Source organism: Eschscholzia californica, unplaced genomic scaffold (genome assembly GCF_041429995.1).
Source record: "Eschscholzia californica isolate CP2 unplaced genomic scaffold, dmEscCali1.0.p SCAF_4, whole genome shotgun sequence".
NCBI lineage: Eukaryota > Viridiplantae > Streptophyta > Magnoliopsida > Ranunculales > Papaveraceae > Eschscholzia > Eschscholzia californica.
This window is the reverse complement of record NW_028238461.1, coordinates 51,589,810-51,614,939: the sequence shown is the minus strand read 5'-3', so window position 1 is coordinate 51,614,939 and position 25,130 is coordinate 51,589,810. Positions and strand designations below refer to the sequence as shown.

The following is a 25,130-nucleotide window of genomic DNA, read 5'->3' as shown; positions in this document are numbered from 1 at the left end:
CCAACCATATCCATTGATTGAGCTATTAAGTTAGTTATTTTGAAATGTAAAAGAACTTAAACACTTTAGAAAAACTTTGATTTATTTATTATTGTTCTTTCAAACTTATTTACAAATGAGAGGAAATCTCTTATTTATATTATTTATACAATGAACAAACCTAGAGAGAGAGAGAGTGAGAGAGAAGACGACCCTTAGTTAGTTTTAGAGAGAAAGAATAACTGATTCAAAAGTTTGTTAGAATCTGATATTCTTAACTACCATAACAACCTTCTCTTTGTCTAAAGGCACCTCCTCTCCTTACCAATTCAGCTCTTCACTAATTTAAGTATTAGACCTGACATCTAATCTTTTATAAAATGTAAGTTACAAACTCAAAGTTTGAGATATATTACCTTGATCCGCCAAAAACACTCAATTCTTCAAAAGGTATTTGTGCAAAATCTTCCATTCTAATTTCCACTTAATGCCTAACTTCTTGATACTAGTGTTACCAATGTGTGAATCTAATGTTACCAATGTGTGATGCAGAGTGTCCTCATTTTCCACTAGTATCAATTGTAAATGAAATCATTTACCAAACCCTCTAATCCTCCAGTACCGACAACGTTTAAGAATTTTTTTACCAATTCTTTAAAGGTTCATTTTAATTTTGCTTAATAACTTTATTCAAATACACATAGTAGTTCACTAGTATCAATTAACATGAGAAAAAACGTCTGAAAAAAATCAAGAAGTAACTTCTAATGATTTCGATTTTCATGTCATGCGTCATATAATAGTAAGAATTTTTTTTTTATGAAAAGTAAGAAATTTCTATGCTCTATAGATAGATATTGACGCATTTTTTGGAGACTAGAGCATAGTTTGAATAATCACTCTTACGTGTCAAACCTTTGAGTCGTAGATAATCAAAATCAAATCAGACTTCTGCTTGATAAGATGCACCTTGAAGTTGTCTCAAAATACATGTTACACACATGTCGTATATAATATATATTTCCTTGTATGAAAGAACTGATTTAATTTTCAACAGGCTACTACTAGCTTAACTAGTTGATCTTCGTAATATTTGATTCCTTAGTCAAACTGAAGGTTATTTTCAAATTTATTATACCAAGCTATACATAACTTATGATTTTCCAAATTTATATATTATAATATTTAAATTAAACTTATTTTTTAGTTAAAAATAAAAAAATTGTAAAAATTTTTTATTAAAAATATAGATTATAAAATTGACTTACAAATTTTAAAATATCTGATACAAAATCTTATATAAATATATATTTTTTTATTATCTTTATTTGTACATATTTGTAAAATAGACTGATACCAAACACGTGTTGAAAAGTGAGAAACCCAAAATATAAAGATTTGAAAGTAGAAAGAATTTTTTCGAGAATAGTTTACACACGTGCTCCACACATGCACAAGATCACACTCGTTTTTCGCACACTCACAAAATACCACGCACGTATTTGACACATGCATAATTTTCAAGTCTAAATCCTTTCAAGGTTGAAGTTGATTTTTGAGTTAGAGTCCTCCCGTTTTATTATATCAAAGAAAATGATTTTTAGACCTCCGTCCCTCCAAAATTAGAGTCGGTCTTAGTGGTCCTAGAACAAAGGGAAGGCCTAAGGGTGTGTGTTGTCATAGACTAATATATTTTTGGTGAATAAAAAATTCACACATCATTGTTTGAAAAACTCTAATAATCCAATGTGACACTCAGAGTTTCTAAGATTGAGTGTTGCATTGGAGATGCTCTAATACATATCAAACTACAGTCGTATGTTGTCGACCATTTAAGATCAGGCTGAAACCAAACAAATCAATAGTCGTTTTTTTGAATTATCCTTCGAAGTCGAGCTGATCAAATCGTCAATTGACTTTGTTCAAACCTTTCGGTTTGATTCGACTGAGTTCTGGTTGCCAGACCAACCGAAATCAATTAACGAAATCAATCATGAGAAGAAAAGTGAAATTAATGAAGAAGAATAAAAATTAAAAGTCAATCTTTAAACTATTATATATTCAAATTGTTAAAAGAAATTATCTTTTTAGTTCCCAATCCCTGTTAAGTTATTTATTTGAAAATATTAATTTAAGATATTAAAAATTTATATTACATATTTATATACTAGGATATACCCCGTGTCCTAGGGCACGAGGGACGAACAGTTATTAATTAAATGTGACAAAATTATAATTCAGTGTTTCGAGAGTCACCACATAATGTTGTTCTAAGCATTAATACTATATTTTGGATACCTTTATTTTTTGGTATTTCACTCATTGTTTATTTATTTTTTACTTTGAATATTTTGAAGGGTTTTTAGGCAATGTCCTTTATTTTTTTCCCTCTGATGTTTTCGCTTTGGCCAAGTTGGGTATGATCAATCCGGCCCACCAATTGCTCACTCCTACCTGCCAAGTCTCGGGAAATTTTATAGGCATCACGAAGATCTTCTATAGACACCGTTGCCTAATTGTCATTGGTGCATTCAGAACACGGTGCCTATAGCAAACTGGGTCGCCTCTTGGTAATGTGCAGTTACTAATGGCCTTAGCCTAAGTGTTATTTCTCTCATATTATTTTCAGCAGGTTGTTTGTACTACTGGCCTAAAAGTCCGACGAATTAAAAGATCTAAAGCTAAATGGCCTAAAGCCTACAGAAACTACTTATTTATACCCAAATTTAATATTTCTGGATCTGCACTTCCATGGAATCGAACTTGGGACCTCCGCATTACAGATAATATGCTTTTACCAATTGGACTACTAGTTTTTTTTTTATATGCACTCGCCAGCTTTTTTTATATGTAGTCACACCTCCTTTAATTTGAACAAAAAATACCTCTGATGTGAGTCTATAAAACCAAAAAGGTGAGTGCATTTTGAAATTTCCCTTCGTGCTCCTGTGCTATTACTCATGTTGTTTTCTTCATCCAAAACTTCTTGAAGAAATCTTCTCTTATTTTCTCTCGCTTTGCTGAAACTTTCAAAATTTCAATTATCTTCTCTCCCACATATTTTAGAGACCTAAATATTTTTGTATCTTAGTTTGTCTACTTCATTCGTCATTCTTCTTTTTGGTTTCTTCTTTAACTATCGGGTGGAGAAAGAAATTTCGAAATAGTTAGGTGCCTAAAGATCTGAAAGTTAAACACCACTGACTGAAATCAATAGTTTGTTCAATATAATATAATTCAAGATCCCATCTATATAAATTGACTTAGATCGAACAGGAGAAGAGAATTAGAGAAGGGGTAATTTCTAGAAAGGTCAAAATAATATTGAAAATGAGTTGAAAAGCACAAAACATTTGAAAATTATTATTCAGGTCAAAAAGTGTGCAAATACTAAAATACCCCTTTTTGTCATTTTGTGTAACTAAATTCTTTTATTTCTCTTTAAATTTTAAATCGATATAACTTTTATTTGAGATGTCGGATTTCTATAAAAATTATATATTTAGAAATGGCTTTTCATTAGCTTTCTAACAAGATCCACTTTCAATACTTTTTTTCAAAAAAAAAAACCCAGAAAAAAATGACATTTTTTTCCTTTACGTTTTTCTGCAAACGTGTTTGCAACAATCTGTTATGCAAACGTGTTTGCAACAATCTGTTATGGAAACGTGTTTGCAACAATCTGTTATGCAAACGTGTTTGCAACAATCTGTTATGGAAACGTGTTTGCAATAATCTGTTCTGCAAACGTGTTTGCAACAATCTGATCTGCAAACATGCGTTTGCATAATGTAAACTGCAAACTGTGTTTGCAGAATATAGATTGCAAACATGATTTGCAAGTTTTGCAGAATATCATCTTGCGTTGCATATCTTGCAAACTCGATTTGCAAATCGAGAATATAGACTACAATATGTGTCTACGAAATCTTGAGTTTTGAATTGATTTCATAATTCATCATATAAAACTCATGAAGAAATTTTGTGGTCGTGTTTAAGATCAAACCTTCAAAATTCTTATTACTTAAGAGTTCTATCAAGAGATAGGTCTTCCTGACTGAACAACTGTTTTAATAGAACCCGGAAACACTTCCCAACTATTTGATTGAATTTCTTAGTTGCATAGCAATTTGGTAAGATGTTTATTCGAACATGACCAGTCCTCATCTCTGAACCTTAAGTAGTAAATCTAATTAAACTTGCAAGTGATAGAGAATATATACTTTCTCTGCCTTTGGATTTTGACAATTTTTTTAAAACAGTAAGACTCCAATTATGGCATCATCTGGAAAGATATACCAAGTACCACCCAAATAAAATGGGCTTCAAACGATCTCCAACAGAGTTTAAATACTTTATTCACCCATTATAACATTATTCGGCAACTGTACAACACATTAATAAACCTCATATATCATAAGAATATCAGCTCTACATAGGGATTTTTGGTCGTTTAGTGGTGCATTCGTCAAGAATCAATTTTGCAGAGAAGATCATGTTCCTATTTACTGCAACTTACATTTACAACACGAATCCTTCTACTCATTTGTTCTATTTCTTCTCGTGTTAGGCGTGGAAAAGCAACTTCAAGAAAAAAACTAAACAGAGAAGTAAATGAACTAGTTCCTAAAGTAAGCAATTTTCACCAACTAAACACATAGCTAAATCAAATAAAACAATCCTAACATTTTCAAAACCCTAAATTTCAACTTGGGCAGGTGAAAGAACCCTAAGTGAGCATCACTTTCAAGAGAAAATTGGGGAAAAAATTGGTGCTCCAAGTACACCATCAACCAACTTCACCATCAACCAACTTCACCATCAACTATCTGCTCATTGCTGTAGGGTTTTATACCCTTCTACTAGTGTTTATAGCGGAAATATGACATCTAATGTCTACACTAGTATTCCCAGGATCACATGCAAAACTAGTAATTAATCTAATGGAGATAGTGGATTACCTTAATCGCTTTTCCCTCAAACTAGTTGAATTGATTGAAGAAGACCAAGAGCTTCAAGTGTAGCTCCTCTACTTGGGACACGAGCAATCAATTTGATCTCCCATCTTGTTGTATAGCTAGCACACCAATGGTGGTTGGATAATAAGAAGACCTTCTTCTTGCTTGACTAGATAGATAGTTAATGGGAATTAGCTCACTTTCTCCTCTCTACTTGATGTGGTAGAGTAAGAAAGCTTAGAGAGAAATTCCACACCTTATTCTCTGCCCTAAGAGTGTTTATATAGAACCCTAATAAGAATCCACCTCCTTTTAGGTTTCCCAAAACACCCTTTAGAATAAGATTTAGGGAAATAGTCGAAAATAGCAACTATTGGTATTTTCTCAATTCCCTAAGGAGATGACGTCCAAACCCAGCCAAAATTGGCAGATTTAATGTTCATAACATAAGGAAACGTCCCTCCAAAAATCAGCCCAATCCGAGCCCTAGAAGTGCCCGAATCGGCCTAGGCCCAAAAACCCTGCTTTTGGCCTTTTTGTACTATCTTTGCCTAATTCCTTTTTAGGCCTATGAGATATGTTTATGGGACACTCCCATGATTATATCTCACTCCCACTAGTCATATCCTAGATCAATTTGTCACTCTTATGTGTAACCCGTTGTAGGATCCGATCGAAGTTAGCCGCGAATTACTTCGTAATTCGACGATCGTAGTTGGTCTCTAGCTACAACTCTACGATCCCTAAATCAATCGGACTTGATGATCTTCCACATCAATTGTCCTATCCGACAAATTGTTCGCATTGTCACCTTGGTCGAAGGACATCTCCTTCAACTCCTTCAGACTCCCACTTGGACTTAGAACAAGTGCAATGCCTCGATTCCCGTGTCAATTTAGTATCCCATCTGATACGTCACGTCATTCAGACTTTCTTGATATCCGAGTACAACTGTAAAAGACAAACGATTAACTTTTAATCCGTTTGAGCGCGGCCACGCATTTTCAGTTGCTACTCATCAAGTGGCCTTGAGACACTTTGTACCTAATGTGATTAGGGTGACACAATCCATTCTTGCGCTCCCACTTAACTTCATGTCTATCCTGTCCTTCCCAGTGTCCGCCTTTATAACCTCCTTTTACGGCGCGGCGTTTAACGGAACCAAAGTCGGGCATTCCTTACATAAGATGAGTGGAGCACTCATGTTTTGAGGAATCTCTCCAATTGTCTTTATGAGAAGTATTGACGTTCATCACGAGTGATGTACTTCTCATTTGAGGGTTATCCAGTGTATAAACCTTTTACACACCCACGTAGTCGAATAGAATATACTATTCCTATAGCCCATGAAACTGCGCTATCCCATCGACTCCCGTGCTAGTCTTCGTGAGTCATCGTTGTCCATGCAATGACCTGGACCAGGGATTCGATAATAAATATTCCAAGTTCACTTAATAGGGTTTCATTCATCAGATCACGTATCTGACAAACCTATTCGGAATGTTTTATCATCAATGGACTGTCGTTTAAATACTAAACCAAATTTAGACGACTTGTGAAATAACTCTATTATTTCTGATAACGAGAGTTGTAAATCTGAGCCTCTTCCGTAAAACTCTTTTTACCCACTCAGTTTTACTCGTCGAGGTTTAAAATTATACCTCATGCCTTAGACTGTGTATGAATCTCATACTATGTCTTAGGTGACAGTTCAGTTTGACTACCGTGGTAGTCGGTTTTAAACTTTGCTAATTATCAATTAATTTGAAGACGGTTATCTTCAACCTTGATAATTTCTAATAACTTTTACTAGAGTTAAGGCTTTTAATTCTTTATGTAGTATTTGCAACAGTTCCCGGCTTAAACACTTTTAGCCTACTTTCCTTCCATGTCTGAAAGTTTGCTACGATGACATGTTCAATTTTGTACTACTTCATCCTTTAGCCTTCTAGGATGTACTAAGTAGTGTTTCGGTTTTCCAATCCGAATTCGGATGTTTAAATGCTAATCATGTCCAACATGATTGACTTTATGTTTTCGAACATAAATGTCTCTCTCATGCGTGCTAGCTCATCGGTGTCTTTTCAGACTCCGATTTTTGCAACGCCCTCTGTCATGAGTTTTTGGGTCGAAATTCTTTTAGACTTTCCGAGTCTTAGATTTTCTGTTTCGGATCTCAAGCATCTCAGCGTACTGAGTCTCTCTAATCCTATCATCCTTTTGATCTATGCTTATAGATCTTCAGATGCCCAAAATGGCATTTTATCCTTTTGTGTGTGGTCCTTTATTGAGTCAGTTCGTTACTGTTATACAACACCTTATGTCGTACTCAATCTTTTGTATGTACTCTGCATACGGACCCGGAAGGTTTGTTTACTCCCACTTACCTTCTTGAAATTTCGTGATTCAAGATTTTCTTCATTCCTCAGGAATCAAACTTCTTTGATTGCCTTTTGAATCGAAGATTCTAACTCTTGCGTGCTTTTAATCCGTCGATAGATTTCTTAAGCATGCTTGTGGACATAACTTGATTGGAAGAATCTTTATTCTTCTTGTCTCGTTTCGGGAAACATGAATGTTTCCATCCTTCTCAGTTTTCTATTTTGGAAAACCAATTTAGGTCTTCTGTTGACTTAAATTATCAAGCTTCATGTCTTGACGAGATATGGATTCCACGATGATTTTGGCTTCTAGCCAAAATCTAGAGTCAGTTTCCGTTTCTGCGCAGGTCTTTTATCTCTTCAGAAATAACCTTTATTTTCTGAGTCTTTAAGATTTTATTTTGACCTTTCAGGGCTTTTGAACAACAATTTGGAGTTATCTCAACTACTTTGAGATATTCCTTTAGAGACACTTTCACTCGCTTTGAGAGTTCTCCTGCGAATGACATTCGCTTTTGTGCGGTGGGTTTACAAGATCATATCTTTAACCTTTCCTTTTCCAAGGAGTCGCAGTTTGTTGCTCTTGGTCGAATTTAATCGTCTTGTACAAGTTTCATGATTGTTCTTCATGAAACTCCATGATTTTTCTCATGATCGAATTAAATCGACTTGTACTTTTCTCCCACTTATTCTTGTAATAATTAGTGTTTTTCTCCCAGATTACTAGGTGCGCTAATTATTAGAAGAATACTATCATGAGCAACAAACACTTTGTTCTCTTGATTGCTTGTGGAAAAAGCCCAAATTTCTTCTAAAGAAATTGCGTCAGACTTTAGCTAATTTTGTAATGCCTTTACAAGCTTAGACGGACTTTGGTAGTTTTGTGAGAAGCTATGTCTAGACTAATGGATTTTGGAGGATAGAGTTTGATTCGTGTTCTTCATCTTAATCCTTTTGGACACTCCAAATATGGATAGGTTAGAAGTACGTTTGAAGATCAATTTCTGTTTCTGACTCAAGACTTTCTTTCTTGTCAGTTTGATTCATGTTTTGGTTATAGTGGACCTGTTGTCCTCATCCCTTTCCGATGAACCTATCTTATAGGTTTTTGACCAAGTTTAGAATCTTTTGGTATAGTTTGTTAAATCTAGCACTTATTAACATCCCAATTTAGAAATAAAGTTCTTTATTGATTCTCCGTAATACTTAGTACAGAGATGATGTTAAAAAACTAGAAAAACTATTAATCTAGAATAGTGCCTAAAGTAGACTTCGATCCCTTTCAGCATCCTTAGCAGTCGAGGCTTCTGCTCCCTCTTGGATCTTGTCTTCTTTAGCCAAATACTCAGTTCCCAGCTGCGCCTGTACATTCACAATGATAGGGCAATTTTAGGTATCATATACCTAGGTTTGGGAATTTTACAGTATTTGATAAGTTAACTGTTTATACCTGAATTGGAAGCCACTGTTCCATTCCTTTTGTCCTCCAAGAACTTAGGGCAGTTTCTTTTCCAGTGGCCTTTGCCATCACAGTAGAAACATTTGGTGTCAGGAGGAGGACCTTTGTCTTTAGGTTTGGCAACTCGTTTGCCTTTTCCTTTTGACGCGGTTTTCTTCTTCTGTTTTCCACCTTTCTTGAACCCTTTGTCCTTTTGTACCATAAGAACGTCCTTCTTAGTCTCCACTATAGCGACGTCCTTTTCGGCTGTTAGAAGCATAGAATGAAGTTCCTCCAACGTTTTATCCCATCCATTCATGTTGTAGTTCATCTTAAACTGATTAAAACCACTATGGAGGGAGTGAAGGATAGTGTCGGTAGCCGTCTGTTGGCTATAAGGGAAACCTAGTTTAGCCAGCTTGCCCATGAGCCTGATCATTTGACGAACATGAGGCCCAACTGGTTTTCCCTTTTCAAGGCGCATGTCCATAATTGCTTTAGAGGTTTCAAACCTCTCCAATCTCGACTGTTTCTGGAACATTTCCCGAAGTTGTCGCATCATGGAGTAAGCATCCATGTCTATGAACTGCTCTTGCAGAGTCGGTTCCATGGTTGCTAGCATTAAGCAAGTTACAGGCTCTGCCTTTTTCCGCACACTCCTTTCTTCATCTATCTCTTCTTTAGTCGAATTATCATCCAATACAGGAATTGGAGTTTCTAGTACATGTTGCTTTCCTTCCATCCTGAGAACTATTCCCAGGTTCCTCTCCCAGTCAAGGAAGTTGTGCTCATTTAGCTTCTCCTTGTCGAGAAGTGAGCGGAAGTTGAAAATATCTTTTGTCATCTACATAAAAGAAATGGCAAAGTTTTAAACTCGTTATCATTTTGAAAAACTTAGTTTTCCCACATTATTCAATAAAAATCGTCCCCGATTGAATAAGTGATTCCAAGACCCCAGTTCTTCGGAGTAAAGCGGACGAAGGCCCTACCCTTTGACTCCGTCGTTCCGGGTGAGTGAACTACTTCACTGATCATACCTTATGACTCTTGGTTGATAGATTTCATTAATGAATGACTAATCTATCCTTTTGCCTCGAGTATCCAAGACTCTCTTGCTGATCTCGTTGAGTAGAACCATTTAGACGTGTAGGCCTCTTCTATAGACCTACCCGCATTGTCCCAAGGTAGAGGAGGTACTCTGCGAAGGCCGACCCACCTTCCTCGAACAAGGGCGCAACGAGTGTCTTAATCTGGATAGGCGATTACTCAAGATTACTTTTGGGGACTTTTACGCTAGTCTGGCGTTTGTTATAGTGAACTATTTAGCCTAACTAACATCCACGACATAAAGCGTAAATAAGTAAGTAAATGCGCGCGAGAAAGTAAATCAAGCAGACATGGATCCTAGTATGGCCCCTAACCTAGAAGATCTAATCTCCTTTGGTTTTCTTCTTGTTTCGCCTTTTGGTTCGTCTAGATCTCCATCCTTGAACCTCCATTGATTTCTCCCACTCGCCTTTGGATTCCATCCTTGAGTTTTCTTCAATGGACTCATTGACCCTAAACTCTAATTACAAGACTCTAACGATTCGCAGATCGTATAAACTTGAAATTAAAATTAATTACAAAGCATGCACCCATCCGTGCTTAAAACAAGAATAAAGATATAAATCTATGGCCATACTAGTTTCCCGCATTCACATCACATGCAATCATATAATATATCAAGGCTAAGAATTATATATGCATGATTATCTTGGGAGATACTTTTGTTGACATCACATGTCACATTACGGACCTTAAGTCTAAATTCGAAGAATTCAACTAGTGGTGCGTTCCGGTTTTATCTTTTATGATTTCTAAAATCATCTTTAAGAAAAACTCCGTTTCGGGTTTTGAAAGCCCGGGTCAATTTCGGAAAAACATTGGTTCGATTCTTAATGATTTCATAAATCAATTTAAAGAGAAATCCGTTTTGGCCTTCTGGATGGCCCGGATTGATTTTGGAATTATTTGGTTGGAATCGGAAGAAATTTTGGCAAAAACTCCCACTCGAATGATGGTTCCTTTTTGTGGTCCGAAAAGCCTCGAAAAAGCCCGGGACAAGTCCTAGACAAGTCCCGGCCCAAGCCCAGAAAAGGGCTCGGACAAGGTCCGGACATAGCACGGCCCATAGGCCGGCATGTCCTGGCCGAAGCCTATCAAGGCCTGGTCTCGTCCTGGCCGGAGCCAGGACGCTAGTCCATGTACCAGACGCGTCCTAGACGTGTCTGGTGCTGGACCGGACCAGCACTAGGTGTCTCGGACTAGTCCGAGACACCCAGAACCTCCCAGACGCGTCTCCAAGACGCGTCTGGTCGAGTGCTCTGGACGCGTCCTAGACGCGTCCAGGAAGCTCCCTCCGCAGCTGCTGGTCGCGTCTCCAAGACGCGTCCCAACAGCTGCTCTGGACGCGTCTTCAAGACGCGTCCAGAAGCTTCTGTCGCAGCTGCTGGTCGCGTCCTAGACGCGTCTCAGCAGCTGCTCTGGATGCGTCCAGAGGACGCATCCAGGAGCTCCCGGTCCGGCCAGGAAGCTTCCTGGCCGGACACTAGGGTTTTTCAAAACCCTAGTTTCCAAAAAATTTTTTTTTTTTTTTTTCTTTTGCAACTCTAAGTTGCTATTTTCCAAATTTAAAACTTTTCTTAAAATTTTGAAATCTTTTAGAACACTTCTAAAATTTTTACAAAACTTGTAGAAACTTTTAAAATTTCCAAATTTTGTTTTGAGAGTTTCCCAAAACTCAAAACACTTCTTTTTAGAACACTTCTAAAATTCCAAAAATCTTTGTTTTTCAAAAGTTTCCAAAACTTGAAAACAACTCTTAATCAAACCAATTTTGGATCAAAGTCTAGGTTTTTGAAAACTTTTTCAAAGAACAATTTTGAAATCTATTTGAAAAATTCTTGAATCCCATTCAAAATCAATCAATTTCTTATGTTTAAAACTCTTTTAAACATAACTATCAACTTAATCAAGCATGGATTAGTCCGAAATTCAATCTAATTGAGTTTTAAAACACTTTTAATCATCAATTTGATTCTTAATTTGAAATTCATTGAATCCCATTCAATATTATCAAATTGTGAGTTTAAATAGTTTTAAAACACTTTTAAAATATTTTTATAAACTCAATTTATCAAACTATCAATTATATCTAATATGAACTAGTTCGATTCTTAGCAAAAACTAGTTAATAGCAAGAGGCTCTGATACCACTGTAGGGTTTTATACCCTTCTACTAGTGTTTATAGCGGAAATATGACATCTAATGTCTACACTAGTATTCCCAGGATCACATGCAAAACTAGTAATTAATCTAATGGAGATAGTGGATTACCTTAATCGCTTTTCCCTCAAACTAGTTGAATTGATTGAAGAAGACCAAGAGCTTCAAGTGTAGCTCCTCTACTTGGGACACGAGCAATCAATTTGATCTCCCATCTTGTTGTATAGCTAGCACACCAATGGTGGTTGGATAATAAGAAGACCTTCTTCTTGCTTGACTAGATAGATAGTTAATGGGAATTAGCTCACTTTCTCCTCTCTACTTGATGTGGTAGAGTAAGAAAGCTTAGAGAGAAATTCCACACCTTATTCTCTGCCCTAAGAGTGTTTATATAGAACCCTAATAAGAATCCACCTCCTTTTAGGTTTCCCAAAACACCCTTTAGAATAAGATTTAGGGAAATAGTCGAAAATAGCAACTATTGGTATTTTCTCAATTCCCTAAGGAGATGACGTCCAAACCCAGCCAAAATTGGCAGATTTAATGTTCATAACATAAGGAAACGTCCCTCCAAAAATCAGCCCAATCCGAGCCCTAGAAGTGCCCGAATCGGCCTAGGCCCAAAAACCCTGCTTTTGGCCTTTTTGTACTATCTTTGCCTAATTCCTTTTTAGGCCTATGAGATATGTTTATGGGACACTCCCATGATTATATCTCACTCCCACTAGTCATATCCTAGATCAATTTGTCACTCTTATGTGTAACCCGTTGTAGGATCCGATCGAAGTTAGCCGCGAATTACTTCGTAATTCGACGATCGTAGTTGGTCTCTAGCTACAACTCTACGATCCCTAAATCAATCGGACTTGATGATCTTCCACATCAATTGTCCTATCCGACAAATTGTTCGCATTGTCACCTTGGTCGAAGGACATCTCCTTCAACTCCTTCAATTGCTTCCTGGTTCTTGCGCCCCAAACTAGTTGCAAGGAAATACTATCATCTCTAGTCCTTTATACAAGTACTATAATTATCTAAAAATTTGTAACCATCACTACTCTCTTGAGCATTTCACCATACACATTATGTGCAACATTAGTTCTACAACACTTAATTAGCAAGGAACAATTCATTACAAGCAAAATAACCAGAAAAAGAAAAATATTCAGTTCTATTTTGAAGCTAAATCCCATTGAAATCAATCAATTACATGTAAAGGAAGTTTATTACCCTAGTTAACATGAGAAGTTTCAATAATCCATCAGCAATATCATTTCTATGAGTTAGGGTACTATAAATCAATTGTTCTTCATCATCAAGATAAACAATTTCAAGAGTTAATCAAACATAAAGACAAACAGGAGATTCAGTAGAAGGAACAAATTCTTGAAAAATAAATGGATAATCTCTAATAAATTCAATATTTATATTTTGTGTACTGAAGCAACTGAAACGGAAGGGACTTAGATCAGGTTCAGATTTGATTCGATTTTTTAGGGCAAGCATTGGAGAAGATGGTTTTCTTTCTCGACTGCATAATCAAGGCTTCTGTATCGAACCCATTGAACTCTTTCTTCGACGAATGTTCGATACATTCTGATAATGATTTTGTTTAGACCCGAAGAAGAAAAGGAAGAAAGATTCGAAGAAACAGAAGGAGAAGATCAGGGACGATGAGGAAGAAGAATCGAGGAGAAGAAGATACCAAAAAAACCCAAAACTTTTTTTTGGCTTTTTTTGAGGGAGAAATTGGTTCCTAATAAACAAGGGTAGTTTGGGAACTAAATAATTAGAAATTGACCTAAATAGTAATTATCAATATTTTTTTAAACCTGAACTATTATTACCCATAATATTTTGTTACCTTCTACTTAATCAGAAAAACTCTTGGTTTTTTTAGTTATTATGTTAATTTTGTGAACCTAAACAATCATTTATCCATTAGAGAATAGCACCCCCCAAATTGGAATACCAAATTCCAAGCAAGGGAAGTAGATTTAGTGCACATCGAAAACTTATATATTGCAAATGATCGTTACTCAGACGTTATAGTTCATCATTAATCAATTATTAATTATGACGTAAGATGGACCACTCTTTACCATCCCAAGATTTTGTAGATATGCCATATAACTTTGAAGTATAATTTAAACTTGAAGTAATGAAAAACTCCATCCATTCCCCACTACTTCCTCTCTCATATTTTACATTTCTCTTAGTTGTTTTTTTATTTGAAAGTCATGCTTTTAGTCTAGACTTTAAAGTTTAAACCAATCATGTAATCAACTTTGATTAATAAATATTAATTAAGTTTATCTTAAATTCATCATGTGGCCTCTCTCATTCACTCACTTTCTCTCTCTCCTCTCTGTCTCAATTTAGCAAACTGTCTCAACCTAAGAAACAGTACATTGCTAATTAGCAACCTTTTCAAATTGTCTAAATCAAATAAAATATCTTTCCCTAAAGATTCATTTTGATTTGATGTATAAAAAGTCATTGCATTCACATTGTAATAATAGTATATCCTGTATAACCACGCTCAATACAAATTGTTATTCTGTAGAGTTGATAAGTCATAACAATGCAAACGACGTTCTATACTTCTTCGTAAAATAGAAGTTAATTTGGTGTTCCGATAAAAGTAAAAAAGTTCTAAAAGGATCTGGTAATGGCATATTAGTCTCCATAATACAATAAAGTTAAATTTCCACTTTAACCTCTAGGCGCAAAATTTCCGAAAATTAAATACTATAGCTGATAGAATAGCTCCAATAATAACTTTTAGATCAATATCAATCTTGGTCATCAAATCTTAGAATCAGATATATTTTTGTATATATTAAAATAAACAGTATACTATTTTGCAATAGGAAAATATGATGATATTTCAATATTTAAGTAAGGAAGATCTGATTCGAAAATAACTTGTCATTGAATAATAGCTACTGAGATTATCTTGATGACTTTCAGTAATAATAGAGATGTACTGGTCAAGACTTAAGTGTACATAAGCTATTTCTTTCCTAACGTTCACACCAACCTTCGGATGTAAATACAAAACTCAATGCGACAAACACACCTTGTAGAAGCATTGTCATGAGTACTCTACGGTCAAACAATCTGATAAGGTACATAGGCAGTGTCATGAACACGACTCTCTAGGTTACGAACTATATTAATACTACCATTTTATTTGTTAATTCAAGAAATGAAGAAAACTAAAGCTTTCCTTCCTTGTTAAGACTAATGGTGAGATATGATGTGCAATGTTTTAGAAAATATGTTTTAGTAGGTCTACCATCTTTTTCTTTCCTCAAAATTCTTATAAATTATTTAGGGTTGTGACCGGAATGTTGGAGATCATTTTGAGGCGTGAACGATAACTCTAATGTAGCACAGGATAGTAGTTGAGCGATAACTCCAGTGTAGTTGAAGAAACATAATATACTTGTTGCTATATAGAGATTTTAATTTCACCTATTTTAATTCTAGAGGACTTGGTACTAAAGCGAAACTACTCCAAAACCTCCACAAAGAAGAAGAAACCTTCACCCTTGGTCAACTAGAAGCTTAGTTGCTTTGGTACCAATGCTTATGTCATGAAAACTGTTTATATGATGTCACTCATCTAGTCCTTATAATGAATTGGGTCAAGCAACTTTTTTGGGCATAATGTAATCACTTATTAATAGTGATTTTCTATTATCTCTATCTTTCCACAATGAGTAGTTACAAATTATTAGGGCACCCGCTAGTTTACTAGTGTATGGTCGAAATTCAAGGATACTTTAATGAAACTATGCAAGAAAAGCCCAAAATTTAAGTTCAAATACGAAAAAAAACCACTCGAGAATAATAATGTAAAAACAACCCAATTTTTAAACTGTTGGCAACAATTTTGAAATTGTTGGATAACACTTTTGAAACTGTTGACAAGAAATTGTGACAACAGATATAATTATGTTTGAACAAGAACAAACTTGTTCATACATTTACAAAATTGTTGAAAGCAAATAAAAATTGTTGAGAACAAACTGTATTTTGTTCAAAAAATTTCAAAAATGTTTTGTAATTTCAATTTTTAGATTTTTTTTGCATTATTATTTCGAGTTGGGCTTCATTTGATATTTTGATCTGAATTTTGGGCCTTATAATATTCCTCTCATTTGTTTTTAACTTCCAACAACTACAAAAAGTTCATTTATAACATCCAAGGAATACAAAATTAGAGGGCATTATTGCCCTAGTTCTAGACTCCTTTTAATAGTTAAACTACCGTAGAGTTAACATACCAAGCTATATAATGTAGGCATTATAAGTTTCTTTACATACCGGTTTAGTTAAGTAAAATATTACTTCGTAAGACTGTTAAGACACTCTTAGGTGGGAAGGCTATATGATTCACAGGGATGGGAAGCCTATGATTTACAGAGAAAAAAGAATATCAAATTATGTCACGCTGTCAAACAGTAAGTGCATATATTGTTAGTTTTGAGTATAAAACAAATGGCAAACCAATCTGAATAAGTAGTCACGCATAGCCCAATGATGAATTACGAATTTTTAGTTTCACAAAATCAAATTTTGAACCTTCAAATAGCATTACAGGTGTTCCACTACACCAAAGACTAATAGACTATTTTTTTTTTACATCCCATGGCAGTTTAAAATGGTATTATCTGGTTGTACCACTGCCACCATTGACGTCCACTCCAGCAATATGGCCGTTACAAATCCCTATGAATTAGTCACCCCACTTAACAAATAACGGCCGAAATTAACAAAATACAGTTTAATGCCCCACCGCCGCTTTTTACAAAAATGATTACAAACTGACGTCAGCATTCACCATCCATTATGATTTTGGGTAGTAAGTCGGTCGACAAGTCAAAACTTGAAAAATAAGATGATTTTAGTGTTGGACCCACGCGTTTTCTCATTTTTCTTAATATTTATTTAATTTATAGTTTAATATTTATTTATTAATATTTAATTTTATTTATTTACTTGATTAGATTTCTTGATGCGAAATTCAACCCGTGTTTTGCGAGATTTGAGATATTAATTATCCATCTTAAAAGAATGTTAGCCGCGTATGAAAACGCCGTTTAATCAAGAGATTTTTTTTTTTGAAACAAGATAGCATTGATTAAGAGTTAGTTACAAAAGTGCTATGATGGAGAGAAAGACAGTTAGGAAGGCAAGTTTTCACAGAAATGCCCGAGTTCCTACAGTTAATAGCAGCATCATGGGCTTTGCTATTTAACTTTCTATATACATGAACAAAAGTTAAAGATTCAAAATGTAAAGCTTGAGATTTAATGTCTTTAGCAAGATAAGTGGCTGTCCAATGAAGGTGATCCTTGTTTCCTGTCAAGTAATTGTTGAGACTAAGAGAATCGCCTTCCAGAATTAGCTTTCGAACTCCATGATTTCTTGTCCAAAAGATCCCCATCAAAGCAGCTCCACTCTCACTCTCATCTACTGATCTGCTGCAGGAGATTTTTGATTCTCCTGCGATTTGGGTACCTGCAGAATCGTGAACCACAAAAGCCAGGGCAGATGCGTGAGTCTTAGAGTTATAGGCAGCATCATAATTGATTTTAATTGTTCCTGGAGGGGGAGATTGCCAGCAGGGAGGAATGTTAAGAGTTAGAGGGTAATCATTGAGATTAATTTGTTGAATGTGAATGAAGATTTGAGTTTCTTGGACAAGAGAAGGTAAGTTCACTACATGTCCTTTGAAAATGATGTCACATCTTCTCTTCCATAAATGCCAGAGAGCAGTGGAAATTGTTTCTAAAGGTGTGAGAGTACTTGAAGTGTTTGTGCCTGTGGGAAGAGAAAGAAGATAGTTGAACCATGAGATAAAATTTTGGTGGTTACTGCATGGTGGTGAAAGGGGTAGAACTTGATGTAGAAAGCATTTAGTGACAGTACAATCTTGAAAGAAGTGTATTGTAGTTTCTTCAGCTATACCACAAAGAGGGCAGATTGGTGAGATGTTCATCATTTTAGATAGTTTGAGATTGACAGGAAGGATGTCCTGGGCTAATTTCCAGATAAAAAGTTTAACTCTGGGATGAGCTCTAGTTCTCCAAATTGGTTTCCAACAGTCTGAAGAAGATGAGGGCTGGCTGTTCCTTTGATTATGTATGAGATGTTTGTAATAGGAGGAAACACTAAACTTGCCTGAGACAGATAATTCCCACTTTTGAGTATCTTCAGAAGCTCTGAGAGGAAGAGATAAAATTCTCTGTTGGATGTGATCTGGGAAGAGGGCATCTAAAGAGTTTTGATCCCAATCCCCATTGCCATTAATTAGCTGAGAGACCTGATTATAGTTAGAACAGTTTGAAGGAATGTTTAGTGAAGTAATTCCTGGTATCCAGTGATCAGACCAGATATTGACATTTGTTCCATCTCCAATGTCCCAGATAATGTGCTCATCAATCAGAGGTTGATTTTTTTGAATGGTTCTCTTAATCCAGGATTGATTGCTGGAATTTCTATGAGAAGGATATTTGGTATTCATGAAATTGACCCAGGGGGATTGAGGGTTGGTTCTGGCAGTCCAATTAAGTTTGCTTCTCAGAGCTATATTATCCAGTGTAATATTTCTAAAACCTAATCCTCCCAAGGATTTTGGTTTGCAAATTGCATTCCAGTTTTTAAAATATATCTTGTTCTGCATAGGAGATTTTCCCCACCAGAAGTCTCTCTGAAGAGATGTCATGACCTTCTTAACATTTTGAGGGATGTCAAAAATGGCCATCTGGTATCTGGGGACAGCAGCAAGGGATGATTTGATTAGTTCACCTTTACCTGCCTGAGAGAGAAGATTTCTCTTCCATTTACTAAGCTTCTGTTGTAGTTTGTCAATGATAGGAAGGAAAGCTTTGGATTTGTTTCTGCCAATGAAGATATTAGTCCCTAAGTAAGGATCATTTTTGTTTATTGTTCTTACTCTTAGAGTCCTAGCAACAAGTTTGCAATGCTTGTGATGGGCATTTGAACTAAAGAAGATTCCACTTTTTTGAAAATTTATCATCTGACCTGATGCAGACCCAAATTGGTTTAGGAGTTTTAAAAGATTATGGACAGAAGGAATGTCCATTTTGAGAAAAAGGAGACAATCATCTGCAAAGAAGAGGTGTGTAATGATGGGAGAAGAGTTTGAAGCTTTGAAACCTTGTATATGATGTTGAGATTGACTAGAATTTAACATTCTACTGAGTGCTTCCATGCAGATAGATATTTGTTGTTTATTTGCTTTACCTTATCAACCAGTTTGTGCCAAAAACAACTTCTTTTCAAACAAAAATTTAGGACTAGTATTACAATTTTTCTTCGTGTTTGTTTGTGGGTGGTTGGTAAATGGTTATAAACAATATTTGCAAAAAAAAGATTTAGATAGTTCTAAAAACTTCAACATTATTACAAATGTTGTGGCAACAATTTCACATCGGTGATGAGACGGAGTATGGTGTTCTTCTTAAGAGGATAAGCACCTTTTCCTATTGAGGCCTTTTAAATCGTGAGGGCTAGGTGTGAAGCGAACAATATCACTAGCATCCCAGATGGTTGGTCCGCACCATCCAATAACATGTCAGCAGCACGATTCACTCTACTATGATATGGTCTTGGGAGGGTATGTTGTGGCAACAATCTCGCATAGGTGGTGAGATGGAGGGTGATGCTCTTCTTAAGAGGTTAAGCATCCTCCCCTAGTGAGGCCTTTTAAAATCGTGAGACTCAAATATGCCAAAGCAGACAATATCACTAGCAGTCCAGAAGGCTGGTCCCCACCATCCTATAACACGTTATCAGTACGATTCGCTCTACCGTGATGTGGGCTTGGAAGGTGTGTTAGTGACAACAATCTAACATCGGTGGTGATATGGAGTGTGGTGCTCCTCTAAAGAGTTAAGCACCCTTCCCTAGTGACTAGTGAGACTTTTTAAAACTATGAAGTTCAGGTGTGCCAAAATGGACAATATCATTAGCAGCCCAGAAGACTGATCCGCACCATCCTATAATACTTTACATAATTTTGTATATTGCTACCGCACAGAAGTTTGTTGGATTAGCTGAAAGACATAGTTTTGTACGTCGCGAATGAATAATTTTCTACGTCACAAATAAGTTATTAGGGGCATATTTTTAGACCAGATATATCTTTTTCACAAATAACTTGTAGTCACTAATGGCCTTTGTACTTCAAACACATTCCTAATTAGTTATACATCAGCGAACGAAATTAATTCAAGAAAAACATACGGTCCGAAAGTTCCGACCAACCACAACCAGATGTTTGATGCGGTTTGACAAAAATTATAGAAAAATATTAAATAGGAAATATACTTGAAAATCTAGGCCGATTAAATCAGTTGCCACGCATCACCTTTACAATAAGCTCATCCTTTAAATAAAATATAATTTCGTCTTTGATTTTGGCGCTAGTATAGCTAGAAAGATAGTGTGATATATGTGCATTTGGAAAATGCACATGCCGCATCAGCTTCCACAATCGAACAAATAATAGACTTTAAGTAACACATATCAAGTCAAATAGATACATGGAGCGTTTATAGGTGCCATGTCTTTTTACTCTGTCACATTTGCGTTGATCGCACTCCCACATGGTCTCGGACTGAGCCTAGTCCGTACTAAACTTGAAAAATGCAGATTTAAGCCGGCCCGATTGTTCGGACTGCTCAGTCTCAAACCCAAAAGAAGTACCAAGTGTGAAAGAGAGTCGGACCTAAAAATGCGGGCCAGCTCGGAAGAAGCTCTAAATGTGTCTTAGTCGAGTTGTCATCTTCTTTATTTTTAATGTGAAAACGCACCACAAGCCACATTTTACAACTGTTATTTGCCGGCACACATCTTGGAGGCACCTGAAAAGCTGAAACTACACCACATTAGTACTTAATTCAGGTCCAGGCGTCCAGCTAACCAGAAAGATTTGGAGTATTTATTTTTCCCACCTCACCGAGGAGGAAGAAAAGCGGATATACCTTCCTGGATATACCTTGACCATTTGACTTTTATGACAAAGTCTTGTAACTAATCTAATTTGACTAGAATTAACCAATTAAATATTTTTCTTACATGTTCTTTGTACTAATTAATTAAAACAAAGAAGAAGACTAATCTAACCTTCTTCTTAACAACAAGATTAAGGCTTCCATATGAAGTTGCTTCTAATGCAAGAAAACAGTCTCTATTTAAACATCTTTATTTCCCATTTTTCTTCTTCTTCTTTTTCAACTGACCCACTCTTCAATTCTTCTTTACCTAGCTATCTACAAATTAACAACACCCATTTCTCTCTCTAGATTCTTATTTCATTTTCATCATCTGGGTATCTACAATTGTTCTTCAATTTTAAGTTTGGATTCATAATTTTTATCAATAGATTTTTGGGTTTAGCTATAAGTTTATATAATTAATGATGGATAACAAAACAGAAGAATGTATAGATTTGCCTCCTGGTTTTAGATTTCATCCTACTGATGAAGAAATAATATCTCACTATCTTTGCAAAAAAGTATTCAATCCAAGTTTCACAGCTACAGCGATTGGAGAAGTTGATTTGAATAAGATTGAGCCTTGGGATCTACCAAGTACATCTCTCTCTCTCTCTCTCTCTCTCTCACTAAATTTAATTACTTTCTCTCTCTCTAGCTAACTTTGAAAAAGTCTTGAATTTGATTAATTGGGGGATGGATGGGGTTTTGCAGGTAAGGCAAAGATGGGAGAAAAAGAATGGTATTTTTTCTGTCAAAGAGATAGAAAATATCCAACAGGGATGAGAACAAATAGAGCAACAGAAGCTGGTTATTGGAAAGCAACAGGAAAAGATAAAGAAATTTACAATAAAATGAAAGTTGGATGTCTTGTTGGTATGAAGAAAACCCTAGTTTTCTATAAAGGAAGAGCTCCTAAAGGAGAGAAGACTAATTGGGTCATGCATGAATTTAGATTAGATGGTAAATTCTCTTACAACAATCTCCCCAAATCTGCCAAGGTACCCTTCCCTTTTCATTGATTCTCTTTCTTTCTTTCTTCATCCTCTCTCTCTCTCACTCTAATTTGATCATGTTTTCTACTTTGTGCAGGTTGAATGGGTTGTTTGTAGGGTAGTTCACAAAAATGGTGGGATCAAGAAAATTCCATACTTAGGCCCACTAAGGATGAATTCTTTTGGTTTGGATGATTTCTTGATCAATTCTCCTTCTTTGCCTCCTCTTCTAGATCATCATTCCAATTTCAACAATACTAATAATCCAAATAGGGCTAGTTCAAGTTATACAAACAACAACAACTTCGAAGTACCCGAATACAAATCGACAAAAGTACCCATTACTAGATTCACAGATGGAAATCAACTTCAACCTTATATCTCATCTACCATGAATTATCATCATCATGAAGAACAAGATAACAAGAACTTTCTTCCATCCAACCCATTAGCTTCAAACTCCATTTTCTACCTCCAAACTCCAATCTCAAATATGGGTTACTTGAACCAAGATCAAAGAATCAATAATAATAATAACATGAATGAAATTCCAAGCTTTCCAAGTACCTACTTCAATAATGATCCTCAAGATCAAGCAATCTTAAGAGACTCATCGGATCAACAACCTACAAATGAAAAATATGATCTAAGGAAGCAATTCAAGGTGGAACAATTCACATCCAATAATAACCATTCCATGATTAGTCACTCGCAAGATACCGGACTTAGCACGGCCGGCGATATGAACACTACCGAGATATCATCCGTGCACGAAGTGGGTAACGATTATCAAGATGATCTTGAAGGACCTTCATCAAATTATGTAGTAGATTTGGATTGTTTATGGAACTATTGATTATAATCAATATGATATATTTAATTAGTTAGAAACAGTCTTAGGATTTGGTTTTCAAAGTTGAAGGTTTTAGTCATACATAATCTTCACATATTAACATAGAAGAAAGAAGATTAGAAGAAGAAGACCTTGGGCATCAGATTGACCTTAACTCCTTACTTGTATAGATTTCATATACAATTTAGACTGTATACAGCTTAATTTACAGTTATTAATATTTGTTATAGAGAAGTGAAAACAATACTTATATAACCCTATCTATATATGTTAATTTACATCTATATATTCTTTTGTTGAATGTTAATTAGTGTGTTATTTTTTTGCTTAATATTTACACTTTTATGTTCTTTTAATTCTTGTTTGTAGTTAGGGTTGATGGAGTTTATTGTATAATGTTGTTTTATCATGAAACCTTATATTGATTCAAACTTCTTTGTGATTCTCACCCCTAATAAAAAAGTACTACAAATATCTATTTTTTTCTAGGCAAAAGCTAAATATCTTCAACTTTCTAAGTTAGAAATCTCACAATTTTGATTTTTTTTCTAAAGGATAAAGACTTTTTATACCAATACCTTTTATCCAATAAAAAAACATGACCCATCTAGCTCTCCTTTCATAATTTTCCCATATCTTAAAAGAAAATTTTTATTCATCCCTCAATTTCGTCCCTCATGCGTCCCTCTCTCTGATGTGACGACATATCACTTGATCGTGGAACAAATGCAGAGAGAAAGGTGAAAATATATGCTCAGGTGATTTTGCCACATAAGGCACAAGGCGGGAGAATGGACCAAATGGAAGAATGAATAAAAAAAAAATTATCTTAAAATCATCCCCTATTTATTCTTTTATTATGATACACATAAAAAGAATTTGTAACACTAAGTTTTGTTGAGTGCCATATTATGTATGTCGCTCTACTAAAAGATGAGATTCAGATCCTATTTTTCGAAAAAAAAAAAAAAGAAATAGTAATTAGGTACAAGTTATATTAGCTTCCGGAACGTCAAGATGTACCTAATTACTGATTTGTTACAAATAAAAATAACTTCTCAGAAAATTATGTACTAATTAGAATGGATTAATGACTTACTCTTGATTAGACTCTACATTAATCTAGATTCACCGTTTAGGAGTAATTAACAACAACAACTGCAATAATACATAAAAGAGATTCAACTATGGAGAAAATTAACTTTCATGCATGTTCATTCACTCAACCTAATACCATCGATTCAGTGACCACATGAATTGTTGTTGCAACTCTCTCTCTCTCTCTCTCTTTAAAACATCTCACACACATTTGTTTCATTGTTTTTAGATAACTAACAGGGATATGGACAATTCAGTTTCTTTTTGTTGTGGGACTAAAGTTGTTAATGAATGAATCATCCACAGTTATCACTTCTTTTTTCTCTCTTTTGGATCCATCCCAATTAACAAGATATACTATATAGATATAATATAAGAAATTACGAATAGATCTAAATGGCTAAAGAGGAGAAAAAGGGAAAAAATATCAGTTAAAGTTAACGGAAATGAGGTAAATATCGGTTATACATATTATAAGAGGGAAAATAAGGTAAAATTCATGTGATTCATTTGCTTACCGCCTCCATCCCATTAATAGAATAGAAAAAATAAAAACGTTTCTTTCTTTTGAAAACTAAGCTTCCCTAAAACCCTCTCTCTCTTTCTGACTTCCTGGAATAGCTATCTATAATAAACTACCCTCTTTCCCTACTTCACTACTACTACTACTACTTCTTATATATAAAGTTAGACTTGGGATTATCCAAGTATGCTAAAAAAAAAGTTCACATAAAGATACTGTTTTGGCTCCCAATTGGTTACTAACTGAGACCTTACTAATTTTTAAGTCAAGAGTTCTAGACACAGAATCATACTCCTTAAAATAAGCTAATTTTTCAAAAAAAAAAATGAGGTTTATTTCAATAGAAAATATAAAATATTTAGAGAAATGTCAAAAACACTTATTAGATGGAAAACGGTCAGTTGCTCTCAAATTAAAACCCGAAATATAACTAACCAGAAAATTATATGGTCTTGTAGATTTAGCATCATCCCATGCTGTTTGGATATGCTCAAACTTAATGGTCAATATGTACTGGCAGTGTTATGAGCCTTTTTAAGATTTAACTCATACCGTCTCTTAACAATTTGTTGATAAATTATCATGGAAATATATCCAATGGT

At 35.1% G+C, this 25,130-nt stretch overlaps 1 protein-coding gene across 1 annotated transcript; it reads left to right on the top strand.

Annotated features, from left to right (window-relative positions):
• The first annotated feature begins 21,229 nt into the window (after nucleotides 1-21,229).
• LOC147545868 (NAC domain-containing protein 79-like) lies at nucleotides 21,230-23,214 on the top strand. Its single transcript, XM_086638427.1, has 3 exons — nucleotides 21,230-21,656; nucleotides 21,774-22,060; nucleotides 22,152-23,214. The coding sequence occupies exons 1-3, from the start codon at nucleotides 21,482-21,484 to the stop codon at nucleotides 22,908-22,910; spliced, it is 1,221 nt and encodes a 406-aa protein (XP_086494553.1). The 5' UTR covers nucleotides 21,230-21,481; the 3' UTR covers nucleotides 22,911-23,214.
• Nucleotides 23,215-25,130: the final 1,916 nt, after the last annotated feature.

Coding starts and splice junctions, on each gene's coding strand:
- LOC147545868 (XM_086638427.1), top strand. CDS start 21,482: ATGATGGATAACAAAACAGAAGAATGTATAGATTTGCCTCCTGGTTTT. Junction 21,657..21,773: donor TGAGCCTTGGGATCTACCAA/GTACATCTCTCT, acceptor GGGGTTTTGCAG/GTAAGGCAAAGATGGGAGAA. Junction 22,061..22,151: donor ATCTCCCCAAATCTGCCAAG/GTACCCTTCCCT, acceptor TACTTTGTGCAG/GTTGAATGGGTTGTTTGTAG.